At 38.0% G+C, this 27,898-nt stretch overlaps 1 protein-coding gene across 4 annotated transcripts in view; it reads left to right on the plus strand.

The window, feature by feature from the left end:
* Positions 1 to 27,898, plus strand: part of LOC133521123 (uncharacterized) — a 614,754-nt gene that overhangs the window by 166,283 nt on the left and 420,573 nt on the right. For all 4 annotated transcript variants that reach the window (XM_061855897.1, XM_061855895.1, XM_061855898.1 and 1 more), the window contains exon 2: positions 20,550 to 20,955. In XM_061855897.1, coding sequence (XP_061711881.1) covers positions 20,550 to 20,955 — 406 coding nt within the window. The remainder of the gene's footprint in view (positions 1 to 20,549; positions 20,956 to 27,898) is intronic.

The raw sequence follows: 27,898 nt of genomic DNA on the forward strand, positions 1-27,898 counted from the left end.
AAATTATATTTGGTGTGATAAAACTTTTAACATTTGAAACCTAATAGTTGGTTAAAAAAAATTATTACTCGACCAAATTAAGAAGGGTCCGTTTCCATGCATATTATAAGCAATCAGTTGCCTTCTTAACTCAGTCGGATAATAAAATGAAAAAGCACGAGTGTTATAATATACTGAAAGAGCACGAGTGTTTAATATCTAGGATTATGAGCAAAAAACCGATTGGTGGAATAAAAACGTCATTTTGAGCAAGTGTGTTGAAAAGTATGTTACATAATAAAGCTATCTGTCAAGAAACCTTTAATAGAGTAATACACTTTTCTCGCAAGGAAACATTTCAATCTTTTTCGTATGTCTGTATATCTACTGAGATATTTACCAATTTTTACGAATTATTTAGGTTTTATACTAAAAAAAAGTATTATTTTAGATGGCTCGTACAAATAGTATTGTATACAATAGTGATATAATCAAGGTTTTCTATCTCGTACCTTACTTAGGCGGTACCTACTCGACTGAAAAGCTCTGAACTATTATCAAACGGTTTGGTTAACAGAAACTGGTTACCAGAAGCGACCATTAGCGTTCCAATGGGAACGTAGGGCCAAGTTCTATAAAGTTGTTATTATAGTGGCGATAAAGTTGAAATGTTATCGCTTGTCTGCTGAAATTACAATGTTGCGATGGTGGCGGCAAAGGTGGCATTTGCATTGAACACCGTTATTTGCAATTAAGATTGCAAAATAGTCGTAGTTCTTTTTTTAAAGTAGAAAATATAACAGGAAGAGCCAATGATTTTTTACGAAATGATTTGCCTCCTTTTTTTCAATTCTGTTACAGCTCGCGTAACAGAGACAAAATTCGGCATCCGCTCACGCCTGCGGCGGCATTTGATTTTCGTTTATCTCAGTTTATTGATATTGGTTAATTATAATTATTATAATTAATGTAGGTAAGCAAAAAATAGAAGTGGAACCAACTCGTCAAGTGGATGTTTCCCCCCTTCAGCCAACTATTATTTTTTAGACCGTTCATAAAATATTAGTATGCACGCAACGAGCTATGTACTTATACCTAAGTAAATTAATTCAACTCCGACTATTTATTTATTTAAAACTTTATTTCACAAAAGAAAAACTTAATCTACAAAAGGCGAACTTAATGCCATGAGGCATTCTCTACCAGTCAACCTTAGGGCAAAGCAGAAAAGATTGTAGGCGGTGCGTTTAAACGTTGACTATCTACTTCCATAGTTATACAATAAAGATTCATATCTCTATTTGTGTGTAATTTTGCAGTTATCAACAGTTTTAATAATAACAAAAAAAAACTGCAAAATTGGACACAAAAAAGGGCTATTTTCTTGCTTATTATAAAACATTGTGTGACAGCGAAAACATAATAAAACACTATCAATTATATCGGATACTATTTTTTTTTTATACTACGTCTGTGGCAAACAAGCATACGGCCTGCCTGATGGTAAGCAGTATCCGTAGCCTATGTACGCCTGCAACTCCAGAGGAGTTACATGCGCGTTGCCGACCCTAACCCCCTCCCACCCTCGTTGAGCTCTGGCAACCTTACTCACCGGCAGGAACACAACACTATGAGTAGGGTCTAGTGTTATTTGGCTGCGATTTTCTGTAAGGTGGAGGTACGTCCCCAGTTGGGCTCTGCTCTAGATCTGGAATGACATCCGCTGTGCTGTGCCCTACCACACAGAGCGAGATGACATTCACAATGCCCATACCTCTCTTGTGGACGTAGTTTAAGGACATACCCGGGTCCAATCATATTGTCCCTGTCACACGACGTTCTATAACGTTATATACTCGTAGTATATAAGCCAGTGTGGGAGCATCATAAGTAAGTAGCCCTTTACCAAGCTCCTATAACAAGTGTATCAACTTATTAAACAAGTGTCTCCTTTTGACCTATTATTATCATTATGTCGTTATCGTTACGTCGGGTGTGAGGGCGATTAAGGGACGAAGCGGGGACGATTAAAGTGCTATTTATACACGGTAATGTATAGGATGGTTAAAGGGTATCCGGTTGCAGGGTTTTTAAGTTGTCCGACATGTCCAAGGCTTTGGTTAAATGTGATTTCCTTTATAATTAATTTAATTCAGCAGGTTGTTTTGATGTTTAACTTTATACCTTTTACGTGTCTTTTTAGGTACCAAGATGCAAGTACATTTTGAAATAATTTATACACATTAGGAAAAAGTAGATTTTTTTTTACGCGAAACATTTTTGGCCATTGTATGGAGGGCTAGCTGACTTGGACGACCTGTCCCACGGATTTTCTTTTGTCTCGGGCTAAAAAAAATCTTTTACTTTTCCTAATTATATAACTAACTAAATAATACTATTTTTGTTACACTTTGAATGTGAGCAATTTTTTCTAAAACTTATTTTTTATCTTTTCAGGTAATCTTGTAATGAGATAGCCGGTACGAGTACAGAAGGATTAGATGTGTATAGTATGCAAGCGCATATTGTAAAATTTCTGAACTCTAAGGACCACGCATTTATTGATTTATTTAAAATTCACCACTTAGATGGTTGGCAGTCCTCAACTGTGCGTTTGTCCTTTCCGCCGCTAAACTGTGGAATGAACTGAGCGTGGTTCGCGGTAGACCACGTTCGACGTGTTGCCTCTCTGTTGCACTTGTAAATTCGTACGTAGGTGTGACAGGGAGGCAACACGTCGAACATGGTTCACGGTAGGCACTCTGTCGCCTGCGATATTTCCGGACCGATACGACCTTCAAACCTTCAAGAAAAGAGCGTACTCCCATATTAAAAGACGGCAACGCTTTTACAACCACTCTGGTGTTGCAGGTGTCCATGGGCGACGGAAATCGCTTACCGTCATAATGATTCGTCTGCTCGTATGCCTCCTATACCATGAAAAAGTAGTGCCAACTGTAAACTTTTTTGAACTACGTTTTACTTACTTACTTACTTACTGCTGTGGCGCAGCGACCCGAAGTGGATCTTGACCTCCGACACCAAAGACCGTCATGCTTCTCTGTCCAAAGCCGTTTCTGTCCAGTCAACGGCGCCGAGTTCGCTAAGGTCTTTTTGCACTTCATCTCTCCAGCGGTACCTAGGGCGTCCAGACGGTCTTCGGACATTTGGAACTCCAGAGTACGCCCTACAGACTGCACGATCCTCACCCATCCGGACTACGTGCCCAAGCCATCGGAGTCTGGCGGCTTTCGTTTCTCCAATAATGTTCGGCTCGGACAACAGATCTTCCATCTCCTGGTTCCTGCGGAGTCTCCAGGTTCCATCCTCTCCACGTGTTTTACATGCATTAAATACGTGCATATTAATGTATTTATCTGTTGCCGTTACCGTAGCCTTATATGCTTATAATCATGACAGGCATACAATAATAAACAATTATTGTTTATTACAAAAACGAAATTTAACTGACAAATGTAGGCGTTTTGAAATAGGGGCCAGGATTGAGGTGCACTGGGAAAACGTCGAAAATATTAGTGATTTTCAAAATTAACCCGTTTTCGAAGTTAATCCTATGCATACCTGCATAATGAAGTAAGTAGATAGGTAGCCCTACCAAGTTCAATGTGTATAACAAGGTGTTTCAACTTCTAACCTATCATTACCATTTTTAATAGCATCCTGCACTTAACTAAACATAAATTTAATGGTGTTCCTTCACTACAACTTGTCACAAGTCACAATGAACTTATCGCACGGTAGTGATAACTGCAGGTATCCTGTTTACATTAAAAACATCTTATCTTACCATGAAACTCACGTTATTTACGTCAATGTAAAAATTTTAGGTAGATAACAGCTCGTTGACCTCTGTTCCACTGCATTGTTAAATGTAGTTTCGTTTTATAGTTGCCCAATATCACACTAGATGTGGCGACATAGAACAGCGGTTCTATTGACTACTTCGCGCTATTAAGATTTTTCTACTTATGAGGTTTTATAGTATTCTATCCAATCGTGATATAATAGAGAGTTTTTCAGTCGAGTACCGTGTTTAGGCGAAGCTCGCTGAGTTGCCTAAGTGAGGTACGAGATTGAAAAGCTTGATTATATCACTATTGTATACAATAATTTTTCTACGAGTCGTCAAAAATAATATTTTTTACTAACCTAAATAAGTAATGAAAATTGGTAAGTATCTAAGTATCTAGTAGACAAAAAAGTATTACAAAAGACATGCAAGTATTACAAAACGCGCGCGCCCCCGCCCGCACTTCCCCCGTTCTATGGGAGCGCGGCGGAACATGATTGGTCAATTTATTTTATAGTTGACTACAGCGTATCGAAATAAATTTTTATAGTTGAGTTGGGAGCCCATACAAGAAAAGTAAGCAATTATAGTTTGGTATACGAAATCTTAATTCAACCATTACAGTCGACGAGTAGAAAAAATAAAATAAAAAGCAGAAACGTCTGCGAACGATGCTATTAACCTTAGAATAAATTTAAAAGTGCAAAAATTACTGCCTTGGTTAAAACTTAAGCTCACGGCCTCTGGATTTCCACTTTTGACACATGCATGCTAAAATAGTACATTACGATACAAGTGCGAAAAATAGGAAATTCGAAACGAGTGGCGATAAATTAAGACACGACCGAAGGGAGTGTTTTAAATCGACACGAGTTGCGAATTACCTATTCGCACATGTATCGTACAACGTTTTACAGTACATATGGCCCTTTAAATGTTCGACACAGTAACGTAATATGCTACTTCTCGCACTAGTGCTATAAAGTAGCCCCATATGTACTGTAAATAAATATTTTGATTTTGACACTTCTTCATATAATGGTTTAAGTCTCCTGGGCAAGTCTCCCGGATTCGCCCTACATTTCGCCCAGCTCGAATGACACGTCAGTCGGAAATAGCGTATTCTGACGAGACTGACACGCTTTGATCTCGCGCCATGACGTGTCACCTACGTCAATTAGATAAAGATAAATATAGTTTATTTTCCAAGTAGGCATATTACAATGCGCTTATGAACATCAAATTATGCTACGCCAGGTCTAACCCTACATCTCTGACCCGAGAAGATTTAAATCCCTCCAAAATTGTAGGACGGTATCCCAATATCGGACTGGCAAGAAACTCGGCGGGGCACATCTTTTCAAAACATTACATCTGATGCAATTAAAAAAAAGTAATTTAAATATTAATATGGAATTTTAAAAGAATACTTATTTTGACGCTTATGACGTTTCGATATGTACTATTTATTGCAAGGCATTACAACATAGATATAAGAAGTAAGCATTACAAGGACATATATTGGAGGTTGGAGGTGAAAATAGTAAAAATTCGGCGAAACCGGCGTCTCTACTGTGGACATTTCAAGAGTTAAAGATTTGGATAGATATTTCCAAGACTTGCTTATCAATCTTTTCATACAACTTTTAAGAACTAGACTAGAAGGTTTTTATTAATATTTTTTTAATACTACGTCGGTGGCAAACAAGCATACGGCCCGCCTGGTGGTAAGCAGTCTCCGTAGCCTATGTGCGCCTGCAACTCCAGAGGAGATACATGCGCGTTGCCGACCCTAACACCCCTCCCTTCCTTCGTTGCTCTGGCAACCTTACTCACCGGCAGGAACACAACACTATGAAATGAAATGAAATGAAAACATTTATTTCGGACAAAAACATCCATATTATGTTAGTAATGACTTACGGCTAAGTGTGTTAGTAAAAAGTATAATTACAGTTTGGAATGGCATGCAGCGACATCCAGTGAATAAGGATAGGGCTGTCCATCCTCTCAGCAATCACTTTCAGGAGAGTGTTGGTACTGCCCCGAACACGTTCGCCCAGGGACGCTGTCCGCTTCCGCATCACGGCTTGGAAACCGTCGGTTCTCCATGCGGCGAACATCCCTGACGCGCTGCAGCGCCAGGGCAGCCCCAACAACCCCCTGAAGGCGTTATTGTACTGGACGCGCAGAGCACTGTAGGCTTTTTTAGTGTAGTCACTCCACAGGTTGCACGTGTATAGGGTTTGACAATACGTTTTAAACAAGGTAATTTTCACCTCCTTAGAACAGCGTGCAAACCTGCGAGAGAGCATGTTACACCTTACCGACAGTGCTCTGCGCTCCCTTTCTATGTCAGCATCATCTTTAAGAGTGTCAGTAACCCAGTGACCCAAGTATTTAAATCTAGTTACTGTTTGAAGAGGAGAACCACTGAGCATTATTGGCGGAATGGGATATGTTTTAGCGCCAGACTTGAACAGTAATACCTCACTCTTTTGCACATTATATTTTAGTCCATGGGCCACCGCATATCTGTCACATATATCAAGCAGAATCCTAAGTCCACTGATTGAGGGGCTCAGCAGTACCATGTCGTCTGCGTAGCTTATGTTGTTGACGAAACAACCATCAACCGAACATCCGACACCCGCACTGCTGAGCTCCTCAATCAAGCCGTTAATATACATGTTGAACAAAGTGGGCGAAGTTAACCCCCCCTGTCTAACCCCACCCTCCATTTTATAGACATCAGAATATGCCCCCGTCCATCGAACTACGTTTGATTGGCTGTCATACCAGTATCTTAGAATATTTATGACTTCATCTGGTAAACTTGAGCTCACGCATAACTTATTCCACAACACTTGGTATGACACCCGATCAAATGCCTTCGACAAGTCCAAAAAGCATGCGTAGACTGGCGTGTTCCTCTCAGTATAATACCGAACAGTAGGAACACTATGAGTAGGGTCTAGTGTTATTTGGCTGCGGTTTTCTGTAAGGTGGAGGTACTTCCCCAGTTGGGCTCTGCTCTAGATCTTGAATGACATCCGCTGTGCTGTGCCCTACCACAGAAAGCGAGATGACAGTCACAATGCCCATACCTCTCTTGTGGACGTATTTTAAGGACGTACCCGGGTCCAAAAAAATACTAATATACCTTTAAGGATAAAGTAAGAAAATTAGGCTTTAAAGTCAGTTCATTTTATAATATCCACAGGAAAACGCATAAGTTTTTTATATTAACTCATAGTTAAAAGGTTATTGACCCAATAAAGTGCACACACGCTATCACGAGCTGCTATTATGGGTGACGATCCTTCAAATATTATGGTCAATGCAGTAAACTAAGATAAAAAAATTACATTCATATTAACCGGGGCTGGTCCGAAATTTGTTAGCTGCTCCGGATGTACTTAAATCTTTTCTTCCCTCCGGGCGGAAAGCGTCAACTTTGCTCCCGCTGCGCTATAGGAAGTTGCCGCTTTCCGCCGCTTTCGAGCAGAAAAATAGTATGCGCACCACGGGAGGAAACGGTAGGACATACCATATTATTATAACAATTGTACACGCGGCACGCAATTTCCTACTTTTCCTCCCTTGGGACACAAATAACTATTCAGTACTTATTGGGGTGGTGAAAACTCATTTTAAGAGAAAAGTACACATGATAGTCCATACAAAGGGAGAAAACGTTTTTCCACTTCTAAACATTTTCCATTCTCCATGATTTTTGGTATGTTATTGACACTATGAAAAACTAGATTTACAGGTTTTCCTCTTTTTTAAAATTTGCAAAACAATTTTTTTTAAAGCGTATACCTTTAAACTTAGAATATATTATGCTGAAGCTCGACATCAAAATCAGAGTGATTTGTTAAGATTTAGTTTAAAACGTTTTCTCCCGAAATGGAATTTCATAGAAAAATTACGATTACCTACTTCGTTCGATTCGAAAAGCTTTTCTTCCCTCTTAAGCTGGCCATACATACTACACGCGGCACGCCTGCGCAGTTTTGCTAACTGTAGTTTTCTAACCAGCTTCGACTGTGCAGTTGAACTGTACAGGCAAAACTGCACAGGCGTACCCTAGTGTGTATAAGTAGGTTTTTTGACGTGTCCAAGCCTATCCAACAGTCATGGAGACCAGATCATGAGACTGGTGTGTTATCATTGTATAAACATATTTACTCGTATTTAATACTTACCTAAGCGCTGGTGGCCTAGCGGTAAGAGCGTGCGACTTGCAATCCGGAGGTCGCGGGTTCAAACCCCGGCTCGTACCAATGAGTTATTCGGAACTTATGTACGAAATATCATTTGATATTTACCAGTCGCTTTTCGGTGAAGGAAAACATCGTGAGGAAACCGGACTAATCCCAACAAGGCTTAGTTTTACCCTCTGGGTTGGAAGGTCAGATGGCAGTCGCTTTCGTAAAAACTAGTGCCTACGCCAAATCTTGGGATTAGTTGTCAAAGCGGACCCCAGGCTCCCTTGAGCCGTGGCAATATGCCGGGACAACGCTAGGAAGATTTAAACTTACCTAATAAAAGATTTTAACACATTGTAAAAAATAATAAATGTTAAGCTTTGAAAGCGTTACTTCCAAGTTCATTATATCAGTAGTCGCCCCAAAAACGTCAAAAAGACACAGTGCCCAAATTATGTTCACGACAAATGGAAAGCATTATGTTACAACCAATGTCTCACAGCTATTCTGAACTTAAGTTTCAAGCGATAAAGTCTAATTTAGCTTGTAGCTTGTATTTTTGCTTATATTTGTTTTGTAAAGTGCTTCCTTCCCGTCGAGCGGACGAATATAGAAATCACCGGATTACTTTGGAAACGTCGTATTTTATTTTTCTAAGTATTTATTTTCATACACTATAGTATACAACAAACATTTTCCCTTTTCATTGTTCTTTATTGTACCTAAATAAGGAACTTCATAGCTACATCATACAAAGTTTATTTTTAAGGACATTTGAGATGCTATATGTAACGTCAAGCGGGATAACTGGGAAACAGATGTGATAATTGTAGTATTTTTTTATTAATAAACTAATATAGTTAGTTGAAAAGTTTACCCTAAGACTGGTCAATCTTGATTCAAACATTGTAAAGAGTATACTGCCGTCAGCCAAATTCAAGTGCGCTTCATATAATTGAAGAATATTTCCTTTCTCTAATCAATGTCTAATTTTATTCAACTGGTCCCCAGCTATTCCATTGGTATACCGATGCCAAGAACATTGCATAAGGCTATAAGACGATTTCAAGGTTTCAAATATTATACCTAGATGTAAAACGAACTTTTACAATAAGTATATAATGTTTGGTCTGAATACTATATTGATGATCGTGTCCCAAGTTAACTAGTCTGGCAATCCATGAGCGCCTGATCGATCCCAGAAGGTATATATTGATTGTCCAAGATATGTACAAAAACACGAGGACACATGTCAGAAGCCCAGCAGGAGTAAGTGAACCTTTTTTGTCAACGTAGGAGTCGGAGTGCACCAGGGATCAGCTCTAATTCTGCTTTTATTTAATCTTTTTTACATAACTCAAGACATAAAGGAGCCGGTCCCATAGTGTATGCTCTATGCGGAGGACATAGCACATACATACATACATACACATACATACATAGGACATAGCACAGGACTCTAATTCTTTCAATAACAATTTCTTTTAGTTTTAAACGCACCGCCTACAATCTTTTCTGCTTTGCCCTAAGGTTGACTGGTAGAGAATGCCTCATGGCATTAAGTTCGCCTGATGTACATTAAGTTTTTCTTTTGTGCAATAAAGTTTAAACAAATAAATAGCACTCATGAGCAAAAGTACAGCCGAACTGCAGAAAAGCCTTGACTAATGGTAATGGGTGAGCAAAGATAGAAAGCCGGGGACTTCGCATCAGTCGCAGCGAAACCGAGTACATGGAATGATACTATGGTACACTCAATACTAACTACTGTAGCATCAATATAGATAATAAACCCATATCGAAGGTAGACCACTTCAAGTACTTCGGTTCTGTTATAACTCCTGATGCAAACGTCGATAAAGATGTACACGTATTAACACCGCTTGGATGTAGTGGCGCTCATTTCGGCGTGCTATGTGGTCCCAAGATGCCCATACAAATAAAAGGCATAATCTACAAACCCGTTGTCAGACCAGCCATGACACAAGAGTGAAAAAGACTCACGAACAGCAATGGGACGTCAACGAATGAAGATGCTGAGATGGGCAGACGGAGTCACAGTCACTCACAGTCTCGGCAAAGTCTGCAATGAGTATGTGCGAGGGTTGTTGGAAAGAAGGACGATTACATTGGTATGGGCACGTAATGCAGCGTGAAGAAACTCATCCCATAAAACGGGTCCATATGCAATCTCCCAGAACAACCGAAGGGACAAGGCAGGTCACCTTCTACATGGTGGTCTAACGTGCAAAGAGAGATCCATAATCAGAACATTAATCCACAGACAACCCGAAATAAAATTCTTTGGCGCAAATGTAAGGTAAGACCCAACCCAAGATAAACTGGGATAAGAAGGACAAAGAAACCTGAATACTCTTTTCAAATAATACCTATCTGTCATTAGTTTGTGAGATAACACTTTTTATAAATTTCATTAGATTACGAAACTAATCGAAACTCAACGGATTTCCGTCTACACGATTAACTTGATTAACAGTTACTACCGAATTCAACTAAAAGCCCATCTGTCTTGCTTTACAATACTTTACATCAAAGCTTGCCAAATACTTCACCCAAAACGTCTTATGTCCCTTCATATCTTGCGGCGCTTACGGCCTTTTACCATTTGCTAGTGAAGCAAGGTTGGTATTATGTACATTCGTGTATGAAACCACTTACGCTCTTTTGCATAGCTAGGGAATGACGATTTTAACACTATAAATCACGGATTTAATGCATCAAAGACTTTGTAGGATCTTATTTAAAATGTAATAAGGTTTAAAATACATACAGTATTTGTTGATACACTAAATTAATACGTCTCTTACGAAATGTCGTGTGAAATCGTGTAACGCCGGCTACTTTATGTTGTAACTTTGTGATTAATTTTGATTAATGTATCTGGTCATTTATTAGATTTAATAATCGTAAATTTGGGAATGTCATATTAATGTGTGTTTGAAATTGTAATTTATGTTGTTATTACCATGTCGTGTTTGTCAAATATGATCACTACATTATGATTTAAGAGCTAAATTATATAAAAAATGTGCCTGTCTTTTCCTATAGGCATAGAGAAATAAGTAAGGATTGCTAACTCTATACATCAGTTTTCTTACTAAAACGCTATATTCGTAGTCGATATCTAGCGTCAAATAGCGAATTTATCAGTACTGCTACTTGATAATAGATGTCGCGACGAACGAAAAATCTAATGCTGCACAATTTTCAGCTAATTTAACCGGATTAACAGGAACTCATTTACAATTCCTGCTTGTAATATGAGTTCTAATTGTTTAAGCAATACGTTTTTCCTCAGTCGCGACACACGTGACATGGTGTCAAGTAGCTGTACTCGTACTGATAAATCCCCTACTTTTTCCTAAGACAACTGATGTACTTATGAAGTTAGCATTCTATCCTTACTTATTTCTATATGCTATAGGGACCGTGCGCGTTGGAGGGTCTGCCATCTTGTGGCCTGAATCGGAACCATAAACATGTACATTTACACGTCACGTGTTTTCTTGTGCATAGTAGGTTCTGCCATCTTGTGGGCCACATCGCAACAATAAACATCACATTTACGCCTCGCGCCAAAAATCTGACGGCTCCTGTGCTGCCTCCTACAGTTCATGCACGCTCCCTATAGGAAATATTTTAAATATAAGTACTATCATTCGTTTGTCTATTTGCCTCTCTATCACTCGTTTAAGCAAAAGCAGCATGATTTCGATGACGTGTTTAAGGTGTCGGTGACGAAACCAATCATGGGACATTGAAGAAAAAAATTGGAGTATTTTTGTTTTGTAAAATTTCTACCGCTTTATGCTTTAAAAGTTGAAAATCCAATTCGTCCTTAATGTTTTTTATGTATTTAATGAAAGCTACTGCTACTACAACTCCAGTCATGGGATGTAAGGCGCCATTGATTTTCAAACGAACTAAACTTAAGCAGCTCTTTGGCTCTTGTTTATGGTAAAATGTTGCCAGCGATTAAATATTTGTTTCACAGGATTTGTCAACGTAAATACCATCCAATTACTGGGGTGTTTACTATAGACACTTGACAGATTCGTCATAAAACTTATCTGAGCAGTCCTCAATAAAATATGAACAACATCAAACTGTATTCAAGTCGTAGAAAAGATAAGAACGAAACATCCCTTCGCGAAATTTCGAGAAGCGTGTACAATTCGCAACAAATGTCCTGCTCTAGATTTACGAGAATTCAACCTTACGCCATAGATGTTACAGTTTTATTTAGCCGTTCGTATTTGTGTTCGGATACTTGGTTGCCTAGTGTATTTATCTGCATCAGCAGGCTCGTATAATTTGGTGCTTAGGCTTTAGATACGCTGAAAAGTTTTTTTTTTATTTAAATAGGGTTTAGTATCTGAGCGTTTGAAAGGAATTTGTTTCTTTTGGTGAACGTTTAGTCGCTTATTTGTCTCTTCTTGTAAGATTTTCTTTTTAGGGCGATAAGAAATACAAGTAGATGACTTCTATTGTGAATATAAATAAATAAATATTATAGGACATCATTACACAAATTGACTAAGTCCCACAGTAAGCTCAATAAGGCTTGTGTTGAGGGTACTTAGACAACGATATATATAATATATAAATATTTATAAATACTTAAATACATAGAAAACACCCATGACTCAGGAACAAATATCCATGCTCATCACACGAATACATGCCCTTACCAGGATTTGAACCCGGGACCATCAGCTTCCAAGGCAGGGTCACTACCCACTAGGCCAGACCGGTCGTCAAAAAACTCTATTTATTTGATAAAAGTTAAGCTAACTCCTAAATAAGTAAAATAAGTAACACAAAGATTTATATAACATTATTGAACTTGGCGTTATTGAGAAACATCCTATCATGTTATACAAAAGTAGTACGAAAGAGGTCTACACCATAAAGCTGCCTATCCACTTAGGCGAAGATCAGCGCCGGAGATAAGAGGAAACGTGGCATCAACCAATAGCGTTGGTTCTCTTTTCCGCAGAATTACAACTACCTACTTAATGTTGTTGGTTAGTTTCCGCACGTTTACTCTAATCTCGGCCTCGGTGGAAAGGCAGCTTAATGGCATCGAAGCCCCAAGTCATCATTGATAACAATTAATCAAGACTGGCGAAATTACGGGTTTTATACAAGTGAAAAGCTTTCGGTGATTCGAAAGGTCGAGAGTTGCAATATTGCCTGTGACGATGAATTAGTACAATTCCATTTTATTTTCAAATTCAACATGAAATATAGCTAATTCTCAATTCCAGACATTCCAGTACACGAAGTTGTAACTACTAACATACGGCTCGATTCGAGGCTTAAGATACGTCAAAATTTTCCTAAAGATACGCTATGGATTGAATATGTCTGTGTAAAAAGTGACGTTATTTTTTGAACAAACATCCACCTTTATCACATCGTATCTTTAGCACATGTTTGACGTATCTTAAAGTTCGAATCGGGTTGTAACTTAAATTCTGTTTAGAACTTTAAATTCAATTTATTCTCGTAAAAACCGTCAACATAAACAGCTTGACATCGCTTAACTTTACTGAAACTTACTTTAACTCTTAAACTGCATTTCCTTAGTAAGTTTAATATTGGTTAAACTATTTAATACATAAATACTGAAGGCATAAAGTTGGGAACTCTATTAAAAGTTAACCCGTTTGCTGGCGAAAGACGACCTTTGCAATTGTATTTTGTATTATATATTGTATTGTGTTGTTGTATAAATATTGTTGACAAAAAGAGAAAACGTTTTTCCACTTCTAATAAATATTTTCCATCCTCCTTGTTTTTTTGTATGCTATTGACTCAATGAAAAACTAGGTTTATAGGTTTTTCTCCAATATTCTCGGAAATGTTCTCCTTACTGTAGCAAACATAGTACGGGAAGTTCTTCGTTATGGTCAAACTCAAATAAAAAAAAATCAAACCATTATTATCGTGTTTTAGCGGACGGAAAGTTATTACTGTATTGTTTTTTTTATTTTTTAAAAACATGCATTCACTAATAAGAAAAACGTAAACAGCCAATTAATATAGCCGCAGGTTGCGTCTACACGACCCGGTCAGCATCATTTCAAGCTATAGGATTGGGTCGTGTAAGACCGTTGTGTATGATCGTGCGAATACTGCGTAATAAAATCAAAGACTATATAACTTTTATATTTTTTTAATGATGTCATGCGTGCAAAGACAGCTTATATTGCACAATTATATTAAATGAGCGAATATTGAATGGGTACTGAATGGCAGAATAATTGTGCCTTTAAATTTAAATAAATAATTAAAGAGGGAAATTTATTTTGACGTTTTTGATGTGAAGGTTCGATTTGAGTGCTGGCTGATGCTTACATTATGATTATTTTACCTGATTTCCTCGCATGTTTGGAGAAAAGCACTGTATATGCCTCGGCAGAAACAGCAATTAGTGGATTCGTCTTTGTCGGTCGGACTCCGCTTCGCGTCGTCCCGACAAAATCGAAACTCATCCGCGAGTTGTACTATTCCTTTTTTTCAAAATTTGCAAAAAAAAAATGATTTAAGATTTAGTTAGTGGAAAACGTTTTCTCCCGAAATGGAATTTCATAGAAAAAATACCGTTATTTCGTTAGATTCAAAAAGCTATTCTTCACTCTTACAAATACATAGTCGCCGATTTACAATCAAAATAACACAATTGCAGTACAAAGAGACCAGGCCGAGTAAACGTTTTGTATGTGCTTCTACTCGCACTAATTTCCGTGTATCAGAAATCCTAGCAACGAAAACTAATACCAGATATATGAGTAGATATACAAGGGGCCCGTGAGCATTGCGAGACATTTTAACTAAGCATTCCTGGTAATATTTAAAAACTAAAATGTCATATAATTTTTTCTAGATTAGGCCTAGTTTCAGAGTTAAATAAATGTTTTTCGAAATCATTCTTTCGCCATAAGTCGGTACAAAACACATTTTGACTGCGGTATTGCCACTTTGAGGTCTAGTTGTTGATTGGCATCAAAAAATTAAAAAAAATGTATTCGAGAGGATACCCCCAAATAAAAAAAAAAACTTTTTGGTTTATTTTAGGTTATGTGTTTATCAATAAAAAATACGTTTGATATACAGGAGTGTTCAAAAAAGGGAAAAATAAAAAACAAACAAATTTTTTTTTTCGTTTTCACAAAAAGTCATATACTTGACATTTTTTGCTTCTGTTGCCATCAGAAATGCACCGTTAAAATCTCTCGCAATGCTCACGGGCACCTTGTATGTTATTTATTCGTATTCGGAAGACATTTCATTAAAGGCATTATTAAGTTAAGGAAACAAGATTCTATTTACAAGGGCAGACTTTTGTCAAAACCTCTAAAGGGAAAGCATACGGCCCGTCTGATGGTTAACAGTCTCCGTAGCCTATGGGCGCCTGCAATACCAGCGGTGTTACATGCACGTTAACACTCCGCACCCTCGTTGAGCTCTCGTAACCTTACTCACCGGCAGGAACACAACACTATGAGTAGCGTCTAGTGTTATGTTTTTTATATGCAAAGGTTTACAAATTATCAGTCTGTACTTTACAGTATAACGTCACTCTAAGTAATAAGTAAATAGCTTAAGTTTTACAACTAACAGGTGATAGCTTAATGATAAGGATCGTAAATTTAAGTGTACGCCGACGTTTATTGCTCTTGTTTATGCTAAGCACTTACGAGGATCTAATTAGAATTGAGTGCCTAAGTAAAGTTAGATTAAAGCTGAGGAGATGGAAATTCTTTTTATTTTAACACTTTATGGTACCAAATTAATATGCGCTTTAATTAGGGAACAAATCAATTTAATTTATGACACCTTTGCCGCGTCCCAAGCTAAAGCACACTAAATACTCCGCCCTGGGATCAAGATATGATTTCGTACCGGTCGCAATAGAGACCGCGGGGCCCTGGGGCTCTGAGGCTCGCCGCCTGATTGCAGAACTGGGTCGGCGTCTTCGGGAGAGGGGCTGCGACCCCCGCTCTCGATCGTACCTGGTTCAACAGATCTCAATTGCAGTGAAGCGAGGAAATGCTGCAGGCATTACGGGTACTTTTGAGCCAGGTACGATGCAGGGTGGAAGCGCATATTAATATTGATGTTTGTTCGATTACATTACACTGTTGTTTTGATAATTTAAATTTGTGGTATTTATGACATATTTCTTGATTTGTGTTGTAAGTAGTCACACTACTATACAGGATGTTTATTTAGTCATCTGCAATAATTTACGGGGTGAATATATAGGTCTTACTGAGCAACTTTTACTATAGGACCAACCCTGAAATCGCGAAAAAAAAATGGCTGTTACATACATTTTGGCTGTCTGACCTTGACATTTTCTATGGGAGAGTATTTTACCTTTATACGTAGGTGGCTCAAAAATACGTAGACATTATTTTTCGTTTATGTATTATCTTTAATACGTTGTATAACTTCAACGTATTTTTGAGCCACCTATTACGTATGAAAAACCCAATGTACAAAAAAAACAATCCAATGAGAACTTCATAAAAAACAGCTTGTCAACCAAGAAGCTACCTTAATACATTTGTCAACAGGTTGTTAGATAAGGAAGCTCATAACAGTAGCCAGATCAACTTCTTGATAACACTAATGTACGCTACTTAGAACCTTTTCATACTCAATTACTAAATGCTTCCAATGTTGGAGTCGAGATGTGAAGTTATTTTTTATTGTGATAAAGTTCTAGAGCTTTTTTTTAGATTTTATCGAAGGAATCCTCATAATGTTTGAATTCTGTACGCGTTTGTTTTGTCTGTAGCGTGAGATTGTTGAAAATATACGAAGATGTAAGAAGTTTATTTATTAAACCTTTATTGCACAAAAAACCTTACAGTACAAAAGGCCGACTTAATGCCATGAGGAATTCTCTACCAGTCAATCTTTAGCCACATCAGAGAAATTGTGGCGGTGCTACTTTAACCACAACAACCGAATATAATATAATAACACAATACATACATATAAATATATTACTTATAATATATAGATAAATAATGACGAAACGTACAGAGCTAATACATTCATTATGAATTTTTCATTCCCAGAGAAAGTACGTACTTAAAGATTTCTTAAATGCAAACTTATTCTGAGCATATTTGATACTGTAAGGATCAGAAATCAGAATATTTGATTCGACATGAAACCAGTCCGATGAAGAGGGATGGACAGAGACATAAAATGTATATATATTATTTAATTTGAGATTTCGGATTTCGTAGATGCGGATTCCACAGTCAAACTGTGCTACTTGCTATAGTTCTGTGGGGCAATGTACAGTTAGCCAATTTGATTCCTACGGCACAACAGACCTTATTGTTTTATGTAGGTACTCGACACACAGTGTGTATTTTTGACATAACCGCAAACTGAAACTAGACGTAGATTTTAGTGCTATAAAACGATTCTGAAAGTTTTTTGATTTAGTCTTAATTACCAGAGCATAATTAATTTTTGATTTTTTTCGAGCGGCAATATATTTCGTACATCAACTTCACTTGTGACCGTTGTGACGTCACGTCGCGTCATTCAGTGCGTTATGATTTTTGGGGCCCTTGCGGATACACTTCGACCCATAGGGGTCTTTTGTGTAATTATAATTACCCCCTTAGGAAAGATCCGTCAACTACTCAAGACATTTTCCGACCATCTCCATGTGCCGGATGATGGAGCTCGTGGGAAGCATTTTGAATTACTTTGGTTCTAGATAGCCTGCTTCATAGCCCTTCATTCTTTGTCTGGCGAGGGCGTGACAATTGACATTCACACATCAGGTGTTTTACCGTATCTTCTATTTCGCCACACATTAGACAATCGGTGTTGTCAGAGTGTCCCATATTGGCCAATATAAATCTCTAGTTTTCCTACTATAAATGCGAAAGTAAATAATTTATCAATCAACATAATTATTCCACGCAGATGCCACAGAACTGCAGGCAGAAGTGTAAATAAAATAAAATAATCTTGAAAATGTCTGCCCGCTAAAGTTTACATTTTTCCCACGCCGCATTGCATTGCTTTGCTTTTAGATCCCCCGTCTCGCACTTAACTGTATGTGTACATGAACACTACCAAAAATACCCCTGTAAAAGTTAAGCCAATTTATGTATATTTTTCGTTTCAATGTATGATATAAAAGTTAGTAACACATACAGTTTCGTGCCTAAGGACTTAGGTCCTATACTTGTGTTAGGTACTCCTAGGTTACCTGCTATACCTTTAGGTTCTCAATGTAGAAGGCGTTTTTTAACTTATTTTGCCATTTTTTTTTACACAACTAAAGTAGATGGCGCGATTTTTATTTAGTTCGCCGTTTTTTTAACATTCACTTTATAGAGGATGTTTATTTTGTCACCTGCAATAATTTACGGGTTGAATATATTGGTCATACTGACCAACTTATATTATGGGAGCAAGCCCAATCAGGTGACTAAATAACTCTGTATAAATATTGAATCTTTGAGGTTGACAGCTGAGAGTTTTTTTTTTAAAGGTTAGTATTGTGTCGAGTGAAGACACAGGGCCCTCGCTAGGGATACTGGCGACCCTGTGCCCGCGATGACGTTTGTGAAAGGCTGTAGTGAATTATGCGATGCCGGGCCCGGCATCACCATCAGACGAAAAGCAATGGTGATGCTCAGTTTAGAGGCCCGGCGTTGTTTTCGTGATTGAGCTTTTGATGGACCCATGGTCCCCGCATTGAGTACGGGCGGCCATGGGCCCTGGTTGAGATTTGTGTTTGGAATGATTATTTTGAAGTTGGTTTGTGTTGCGATAATTTTATTTTGGTTTTTGAATGTAGTAAGATAAGCGGCGAGTTAAATAAAATGGTTTTTTGATTTGAGATGGGGGTTTGATTGTAGATATTTTAGTTGAATATGCGAATTGGGACCGCAGTAGGTGTTGATCTCAATACACGACGGACGCTGCTGCCCGTCCGTCGGTTTTCCCTTAGTCGCCTTTTACGACACCCACGGGACGAGATGGGGTGGTGCTATTCTAAACGCCGGCACCACACGGCGACAGCTGAGAGTTTAGTGAGACAAAAAAGTCCAAAAACTGGCATTCGAGATTATCTCGCCGCCATAGTCATGGAAGTGCTCTTAATTTAACCGGAGCTAAGCTAACGTGTAACTAATACCGCGTGAATAGGCCACCGAGGAACATGCGCTACCGGCCGTCGCAGCCGCGCGGGCGATCGTCCGCAGCGCACGTTACAGGGACGGCCAGCAACTAGCGCGTGACGTCACGAGCTGTTGTAGATCGTCTAACTAGTAGTGATCTATACGGACAGTAGTGGCATCACACTAAAGAACACACCTCCGATGGTGCCAGCCCGCTGAAAAGTATATATACAGAGAGGTTGAAAAATGTTACAAGCGTGTTGTAGGACATGTGCATAATTTTGTATGGAAATAATTGCAAAAACTTTGGTACAATGTATGTCAACTCATCAATCGAGCTTATTCAATTATGATAAGGTACTTTTTGACTCAAAATTGGTGTTACTTTAAAATATATTATTTAAAGATTGGTACAAAGAGCGTGAGTGGCTCTTGTGGCGTCATCTATTGGATCGTCGTGTAAACGTTGTTGAGTAAGTGCTGAAATTGCGTTACAGGAAAATTCCGCTTCAAAACAGTGTCGCTTTTCTTAACTTACTGAAGAATTATGAGACCAAAATTGGGTGTATTCCCCAATTGGGAATACACCCAAAATTGTTTTAGTTACAGGATTCTACATATTATGTATATTTCTGTACGTTATGTTGTTTATTTCATGACCGTGGGTGGTCAACAAGGGTCCGGCCCACCTAAATGTAACTCCTTTTGATCACTTACAACTCCGGATAGTCCGTAAGGGCATAGACTAGAGAAATAAGTCAGGTAAGGTTACTTATTTCTCTATTGTACCATTTGTACCTATGGGTCACACGGGCGTTGCCAACCTACACGTTTTCATAAACGGATTATACTGGTATGCAGTGGAGGGGCAAGACCAAAATTTTATGTGGGCAAGGTACATTTTGCGAGGCCCTCTGGTGGCACTGGCATTTTTACCTTACCCAGATATAGGTACTTATTTGAGGCGCGAGGCCCCTTGTACCGCGAGGCCGTAGGCGGGGGCCCACGTCGCCCACGCCTAACGCCGCCTCTGCTGGTATACGTATGTAGAATTTAAAACACATCCCGCCCAACCACCGTTCCTGGTCTCTGAACGCTGTAAAGGGAAACGTCGGAACTTACTTGAAATTCATTCCGTTTACATAGTTTTATTTCATTAGTTTCTATGTTTTGGCTAATTGCTAAGGGCGTCAAAGCTATGACATATTTATTTATCAGATTGAATTTGAATCAAATAGCTAATGAATAGGTCTTATGTGTATGTTGTAGTAGTGGGCTATTGTTATTACGGTTGTATCTCAAAGGAGCTCAGGAGCTGCATCACCTAATTTATTTCTTTTTTTGTTGCAGAACATCAAACGCCGACAGAAATGAAAGTCCTGAAGCAGAAGGCAACATATCCCCCGAACCCCCCGACCGCCCCCCCGGAAAGGCTCGCCAAGTCCACCCAGAAGAAAAAACCCAAGTCCTCGCCTACGATTCCACTTACAAGAGGAAACCTAAAGCGCTCCCTCTAGAGGATTACAGTTACAACCATTTAGCGAATACGAACGTAGCCATGTCGCCTATGTATCCGCTCACACCGAACATTTGTGTCGAAGGAGGGAAGATTGAGTTCATAAAGTCCCCGTCAGGGAGCGCTAGGAATAGTGTGGCGTTAGTGTCGCCACCGCAGACGCCGGTGGCGCGGCGCGGGTCGCGAGAGAAACGCGAGCGGGTTTATGATGAGCCGACTGAGAAGTTCGATGGGGATAAGGTAGGTGGCGCTGTTTACAAATTTAAATGTTTTGATGGTTAAGGTATCTTGTGTGATAACATTGATAAGGCAATGTTACAAATATTTAGACTAAAATGATACTTCCACACGTGGTCTTTCAGTGAGCAACTGTGTGCAAAGTCTGTACAGTGTGCAATTGTTGTAATGGTCATTATGTCTTGATAAGACGTAAGATAGCCTTTTAAAAATACAGTCAGCAATTAAATTCCTAAAAACACTGACTTACCTACTTATTAAAAAAAATCTCGACCTAAACGACCTAGACCTAGACTGAAGTAACAATAGGTTTCGATTTTATATCTATGAGCAACTTTGGACCGGCTATACTTTGTATGCAAGCAAAACCCTAAAACAACATTTAATAAGAAAACTTCAACACTTTTAGAAAAATCTTCCTTCAATATTCGATACCTTTTACAAAGTTTTAAAAAGTTTCCACAGATAATATTCTTCCGAAGGAAAAGAAGCTAAGGGATCACATTTCAATTTGAACAAATCTTCAACACTTGCGGTTCACCCTTATCAGGAATCTTTGAAGGCTTCGAAAACTTTTTATTTGTTTGTATACGTTTACAGTTTAATCTTTTAGGGAAAACGAGGTATAAATATACACTAGGGAAAATGTCTCGTTAAAAGGGAAAAGTGTGTCCCAGCGAAACCGCACTTTGGAAGTGGTTAAACTTTTATATCATACATTGAAACGAAAAATATAGATACATAGGCTAAACTTTTATAGGGGTATTTTTTGGTAATGTTAATGTAATATCATCAACATAAAATATTATTTTGATATTAATATCAAAATTTAAAATAAATTTTATTTCGATTGGTATGGATCTAAGAGTTAAAAACACTGAAAACTCATTACTAAAGACAAATAAGATATCTTTATGTTGACATAAAAATAGCACTTTCCCTTTTACTAGATAGGTAGTTTAAGAGGGAAGAATAGCTTTGCGATCCTAATGAAATAACGGTACTTTTTCTATGAAATTTCATTTCGGGAGAAAACGGTTTCCACTAACGAAATCTAAACAAATCACTTTGATTTTGATGTCGATCGTTTTAGCATAATATATTCCAGGTTTATAGGTTTCGCTTTAAAGAAAAAGCAACATTTTTAAATTAAAATATATAGGTAATATATTGCCTGCTCGATTTCGGCAGATTGTGATGAACTTTTGTAAATACTAACACCTTTTGTACTCACTTTCATGCAATAAAAAAATATGAATTATGAAAAAACAATAACATACTAAAATATTATGCAGACTGGAAAATATTTTGCAGTGGGAAAACGTTTTCTCTTTTTGTATGGAGTATGGACGTGCACGTGTTAAATAATTTATTTGTGTGAGATCATCTGTGTAAGAATGCCCTATAATATTTATTAATAGCACCAGGAGGTCGTTAAAAGTTACTTTTTGACATCAAAATGTTGTGATTTAGTTACTATTCGCCCGCACGTCTTACTGGCGCCAAAACCTGCACAGACGTCGGACGAGTATGAGAACTTTATGACATCATTTACCTACTCGTAGATATCAAAATGTACGTTCGAATTAGTCTTCAGTACCCCTAGTGTAAATTTTATCGACATCATAACGTGACGAACGCGTTTGCGTTAAGTCTCATTTTGTATAGGATTTTGAGTTTCCAAAACGTCCCGCTTGGCGCGCTCTTTCTAAATCCAATACAAAATGAGACTAAACGCAAACGCGTACGTCACGTTTCGAAATCGAATTTATTTACACTAGGGGTACAGGACAATAGAGTATATTGTATACTTAATCAATACAGAGGTTTTATTTAGTCACCTGCAATATATTACGGGCTGAATATATAGGTCTTACTGAGCAAATTTTACTATGGGATCAACCCCGAAATCGTGGAAAAATATTTAATCTCCTATAGAAAATCAAGGTCAGACAGCCATTTTTTTAGGACAGACAGTAGATAAACAAAAACACCAGGCCGCGTAGCCAACGTGCATATCGTTCACGCTCCGTGGCGAACGAAACGCAACTGTCACAATCGCACTAATATGGAAGAGTGATAGAGAGAGATAGCTACGATACGCTACGGAGCGTTAACGATTGTAACGTTGGCTACGCGGCCAGTAACGCTTGTTTCATCTAAAGAAACTCTGATTTTCCAGCAGCGGCAAAAACATTTCTTTGACATTAGCAATTCATTAACTCAGCAATTTTTCCAAGAAAATAAGTACCTAGAAATAAAATACATTGCAAAGTAGGTATATAAATCCTAGCCACTACATAATTCTGTGCAAATCGCAAGCCAAGACAGTTTTTACGAAAGGCGCCGCAGACTGAAAATGGCTTCCTGTAAAGTGCAGACAACTTATTAATATTAATAAAGGAATCATTGGCCGCGATGGCACACTACACATATTGTAAACCGTAGTATTATATACGCTTTCTGTGGGATATTTAAAATAAGAATCATTTCAGCGCTGGTGGCCTAGTGGTAAGAGCGTGCGACTTGCAATCCGGAGGTCGCGGGTTCAAACCCCGGCTCGTACCAATGAGTTTTTCGGAACTTATGTACGAAATATCATTTGATATTTACCAGTCGCTTTTCGGTGAAGGAAAACATCGTGAGGAAACCGGACTAATCCCAACAAGGCCTAGTTTACCCTCTGGGTTGGAAGGTCAGATGGCAGTCGCTTTCGTAAAAACTAGTGTCTACGCCAAATCTTGGGATTAGTTGTCAAGCGGACCCCAGGCTCCCATGAGCCGTGGCAAAATGCCGGGACAACGCGAGGAAACAAAAAAAAAAGATTTAAAATAAGAATCATTTGTCTGCCGTGGAACAGAATATTACGAGTATGGTATTTTTCACACAGCTTTAGTATAACTGTCATAGCTGTCATCTCAATACATATTTCGCGCTTTAAGACTTTTAGTTTAATACATAATTATATGAAGATAACAGCGGTCACCGTACCCAAAAATATGTACATACTTAATACGAGTTATACATGTAACGCCACATTAGGTGCCGTTATTTTTTTTTAATTACTGAAATTTTACATGAAAATGTTTTTGGTGGTATATGCTACTTGAATGTTGAAATTTCATGATATTTCAGAATGTGACGAGACTAATTGCCCCATACAGTAATAAGAATATTCTAACACATATCCTTCTGTTAAAATTCTGTACACTGCGTCTCACCTAATACATGTTCAGACGCAGGCCTTACACGATATCGGAGACACATTTGCATAGTTAAATGCTCAATCTGCACTTGCTTCTTTGTGCTCAATGCTCATGTTGGACATATCGAACGTACGTGGATTATAAACTGAAATATATGTTAGGTACTCAAGAAAAAGTGAATAAGCCCTCCAGTGGCCGAGGCCGGAATCGAACCGGTGTCTTCAGCTTACGCGGCTAACGTCCTGACCACTAGCACTAAACCACACGGTTTGCACAGTTACAAATAGTTAAATGCTCAGTTCGCGCGTACTTGCATGCTGATGTGGTGATCAATGCTCATGTTAGACAAATTGAACGTAGCTGTCAGCGTTAATGGTACTTGTATGAAACAACGCACCAACAGTATACCCCCTTTCATTTACCATGGCGGGATTCCACTTGAGACGGTCATTAGGCGTGAACAATACAAGAAGTGACAACAAAAGATACCCGGCAAACTTTTTTGCGGCGTCGTCGTCGATGAAACTGTCCAATCTTGATCCTTTTGTGTTATTATTTGACCACACGCTGTATTTGAAGAGCAGAACTCATAAAGCAATTGTTAAACAATAGATCAACATAATCGTATGGTGATTTCAAATGGAATCCCGCCATGGTAAATGAAATGGGCCATACCTATCGGCCAACCTCAAATACTTTTTCATATCAAAAACTCGACATTTCGCTTTCCAAAAAATTTGCAACAGCTTAATTGTTCCATAGATTATATTTAGATTAGATTAGATTTATTTATTTCTTAAAGAAAAGACATATTATTTCACACAAAAGGATAAAACAAAGGCTTTCACTAAAAGATCGTCAACATAACATTAAAACAAAAAATACAAAAAATTTAAAATTCATAAATAAAGAAATGTCACGACAAAAAAGAAAATGTCAATGTATACATAGCTAAGGACAACCTAGGTATTGTCGAAACGAAATGTCAAAAAGAATAATAGCTATCAGGTAATGTCATATAGCTATCAGATAATGGTAGATCATTTTCGCGCATAGTTTGCTACGCCACTTTTGATGCTGATTACACGTCCATACATGTATTCTCATTTATTTATTATTTATTTATTATTATTATTTATTATTAATTATCTTACCGAATATTTTAACTACGGAAAATTTTAACCAACTTCATGCATTTCATTATCATTTAGGGAAAACTGCACTCGAACTTTTCACAAGAAATTAAAGCAACTCACAAAAGACGTAGGTGAGTCCTATCCGGAGTTGAGCTAACGTGTCTTAACTACTCATGAAGACACAGATATCATAAAGAATATATATTAGATAATATATAATCCTAAATTAAATTTCTCCTACTAAAAATAGAAAACGTAACATTACCTAAAACTATCGCTGATGTCCTTACATATAATCCTTCATAAACATTCTACATATGCATTTTGTTATTATACTTACTGAACCTTATTATTATTACGAGTATTTATATGTAGGTATATCATACAATAGGTATTGTTTAAGGGAAACCAGATTGATCTAGTAGCTAACTTTTGCTATCTGGGCAGTATTGTCGACCAGAGCGGAGGAATGGAAGCCGACATTGAAACTCGAATAAACAAAGCCTGAGCTGCATTCAGCCAGTTTAAACCGGAGTGGAACTCCTCTAGCCTGACTAGAAGAACTAAAGTGAAGATCTTCAATTCTGTAAAGGCCGTGTTACTGTACGGGTGCGAAACTTACACCTGTTTGTCCGCAAAGATCTAATAACAAAAGTCCAAGTGTTTTTGAACAAATGCTTAAGGCAAATTCTAGGCATATTTAGGCATAACTAGATCACAAACGGTCACTTAAGGAGAATAACCGGAGAAGCAACTGTACTCAAGGATATCCAAATGCGCAAATGGCGTCGGATTGGGCATATACTCAGGAAGCCTGACTGATAGGTGGGTTATCCAAAATGGCCCTGCCCTGGAAGATGCCCAGAAAACGGAAACATGGTTGCCATAAATTTACCTCCGTTCCGTGGAGCAAGAGCTGGGTGTATTGGGGATTGAGTGGGACTACCCAAGCTGTCCAGGACCGTAGTCAGTGGAAGAAAATGATTCGAATCCTACACCCAAACAGGATGGAAAGAAGAAAACCGGCCAAGAGCATGTCGGGCCACGCTCAGTGTAGGGTTCCGTAGTTACTCTTCCGTCACAATAAGCTAAACTGGAGCTTAAAGTATAGTAAATTGTTAACCAAGGGATGAAACGGTACCTTTCACCCGAGTTAAACAAATAGGCAAATTAGCATAATCAGTACCTAATTAAAGTAAGTCTTTTTACTATGAAGGGAAAACTTTTTGCGATAACTCAAAAACAGCTAAACTGATCATGTCCGCTATAGTTTTCATTTAATGTCTTTCTTAAGCTCTACTTCCACGATTTTTTTTCATATTTTTTGGACCTATGGTTCAAAAGTTAGAGGGGGGGGGGACACTTTTTTTTTTTCTTTCGGAGTGATTATCTCCGAATATATTCACTTTATCAAAAAATGTTTCGTGAAAACCCCTATTAGGTTTGAAAGACCTTTCCAACGATACCCCACACTCTAGGGTTGAAGCGAAAAAAAAATTCACCACCACTTTACGTGTAGGGGAGGTACCCTAAAAAAAATTAAATTTTTAGATTTTATAGTACGACTTTGTCGGCTTTATTGATTTATATATCCATGCCAAATTTCAGCTTTCTAGCACTAACGACCACGGAGCAAAGCCTCGGACAGACAGACAGACAGACAGACAGACAGACAGACGGACATGGCGAAACTATAAGGGTTCCGTTTTATGCCATTTGGCTACGGAACCCTAAAAAAGAGGTATTATTCCAATTGAATTTCTATCTTCTGAACGATATACCTTTATAAGTGTCTAGATATACGTTTTATTACAAATTAGCTTTACGACCCACGTCCTACACATTGTACAGATAGGCCCCAAGTAAGTTTTGACTCTGTCAACTTGACTGAGTTAAATTTAAACTGTCAAATTTGGGTATTCGGTTGTGACGCGGATAGATAACTCCTGTGTTTTCATGTTTGACGACCTACCTGTTCTAAGAAAGAAGGTAACCAGCCTTCTTTCTTACCTTAAATAGAAATAACCATTAGGATTAACGGAACTATATTTCTAGATTTTAATATTCTAAGGTTTCTATCTGAAAACTATAGAGTTGGTACTTTCTGCAGTCCTCAGGACCCAGTAACGTGCACGCATTAATTCATCCACTCTTCGAGCAGCGAGTGGTTAGATACGTGAACTGGATATTTCACAAACTTAACATCTGTCAAATGAATCATGAAAAGCGCCTTTATGTGGATTGGATAGAGTTTAATATCAATTTATAGAAAACGTTGAAATGCTCTTTCCTGGTATGAGTTCGATACCGAATAAAAGCGACTCTTATAATAAGTAGTAGAAGTACTTGAATACGCCATTAGGAACTTGAATTGAAACTATTAAATTTAACATACCTATGAGCATAACTTAAAAACACGTAAAATACGGCTGCTGAAAAAGTAATTTATGTATTAAAGTGCGCGTCAGTTTATGTTTACTAGTTCCTTTTAACTCATATTAGTACATGTATAAAATGAACTATTGTTATTAATTTTCTGCGCAATATTAACAATTTTATTATTGCAATATTAAGAAAAAAATCGTAATACAGGAGTTTTTTTTA

Source organism: Cydia pomonella, chromosome 9 (genome assembly GCF_033807575.1).
Source record: "Cydia pomonella isolate Wapato2018A chromosome 9, ilCydPomo1, whole genome shotgun sequence".
NCBI classification, from domain to species: Eukaryota; Metazoa; Arthropoda; class Insecta; order Lepidoptera; family Tortricidae; genus Cydia; species Cydia pomonella.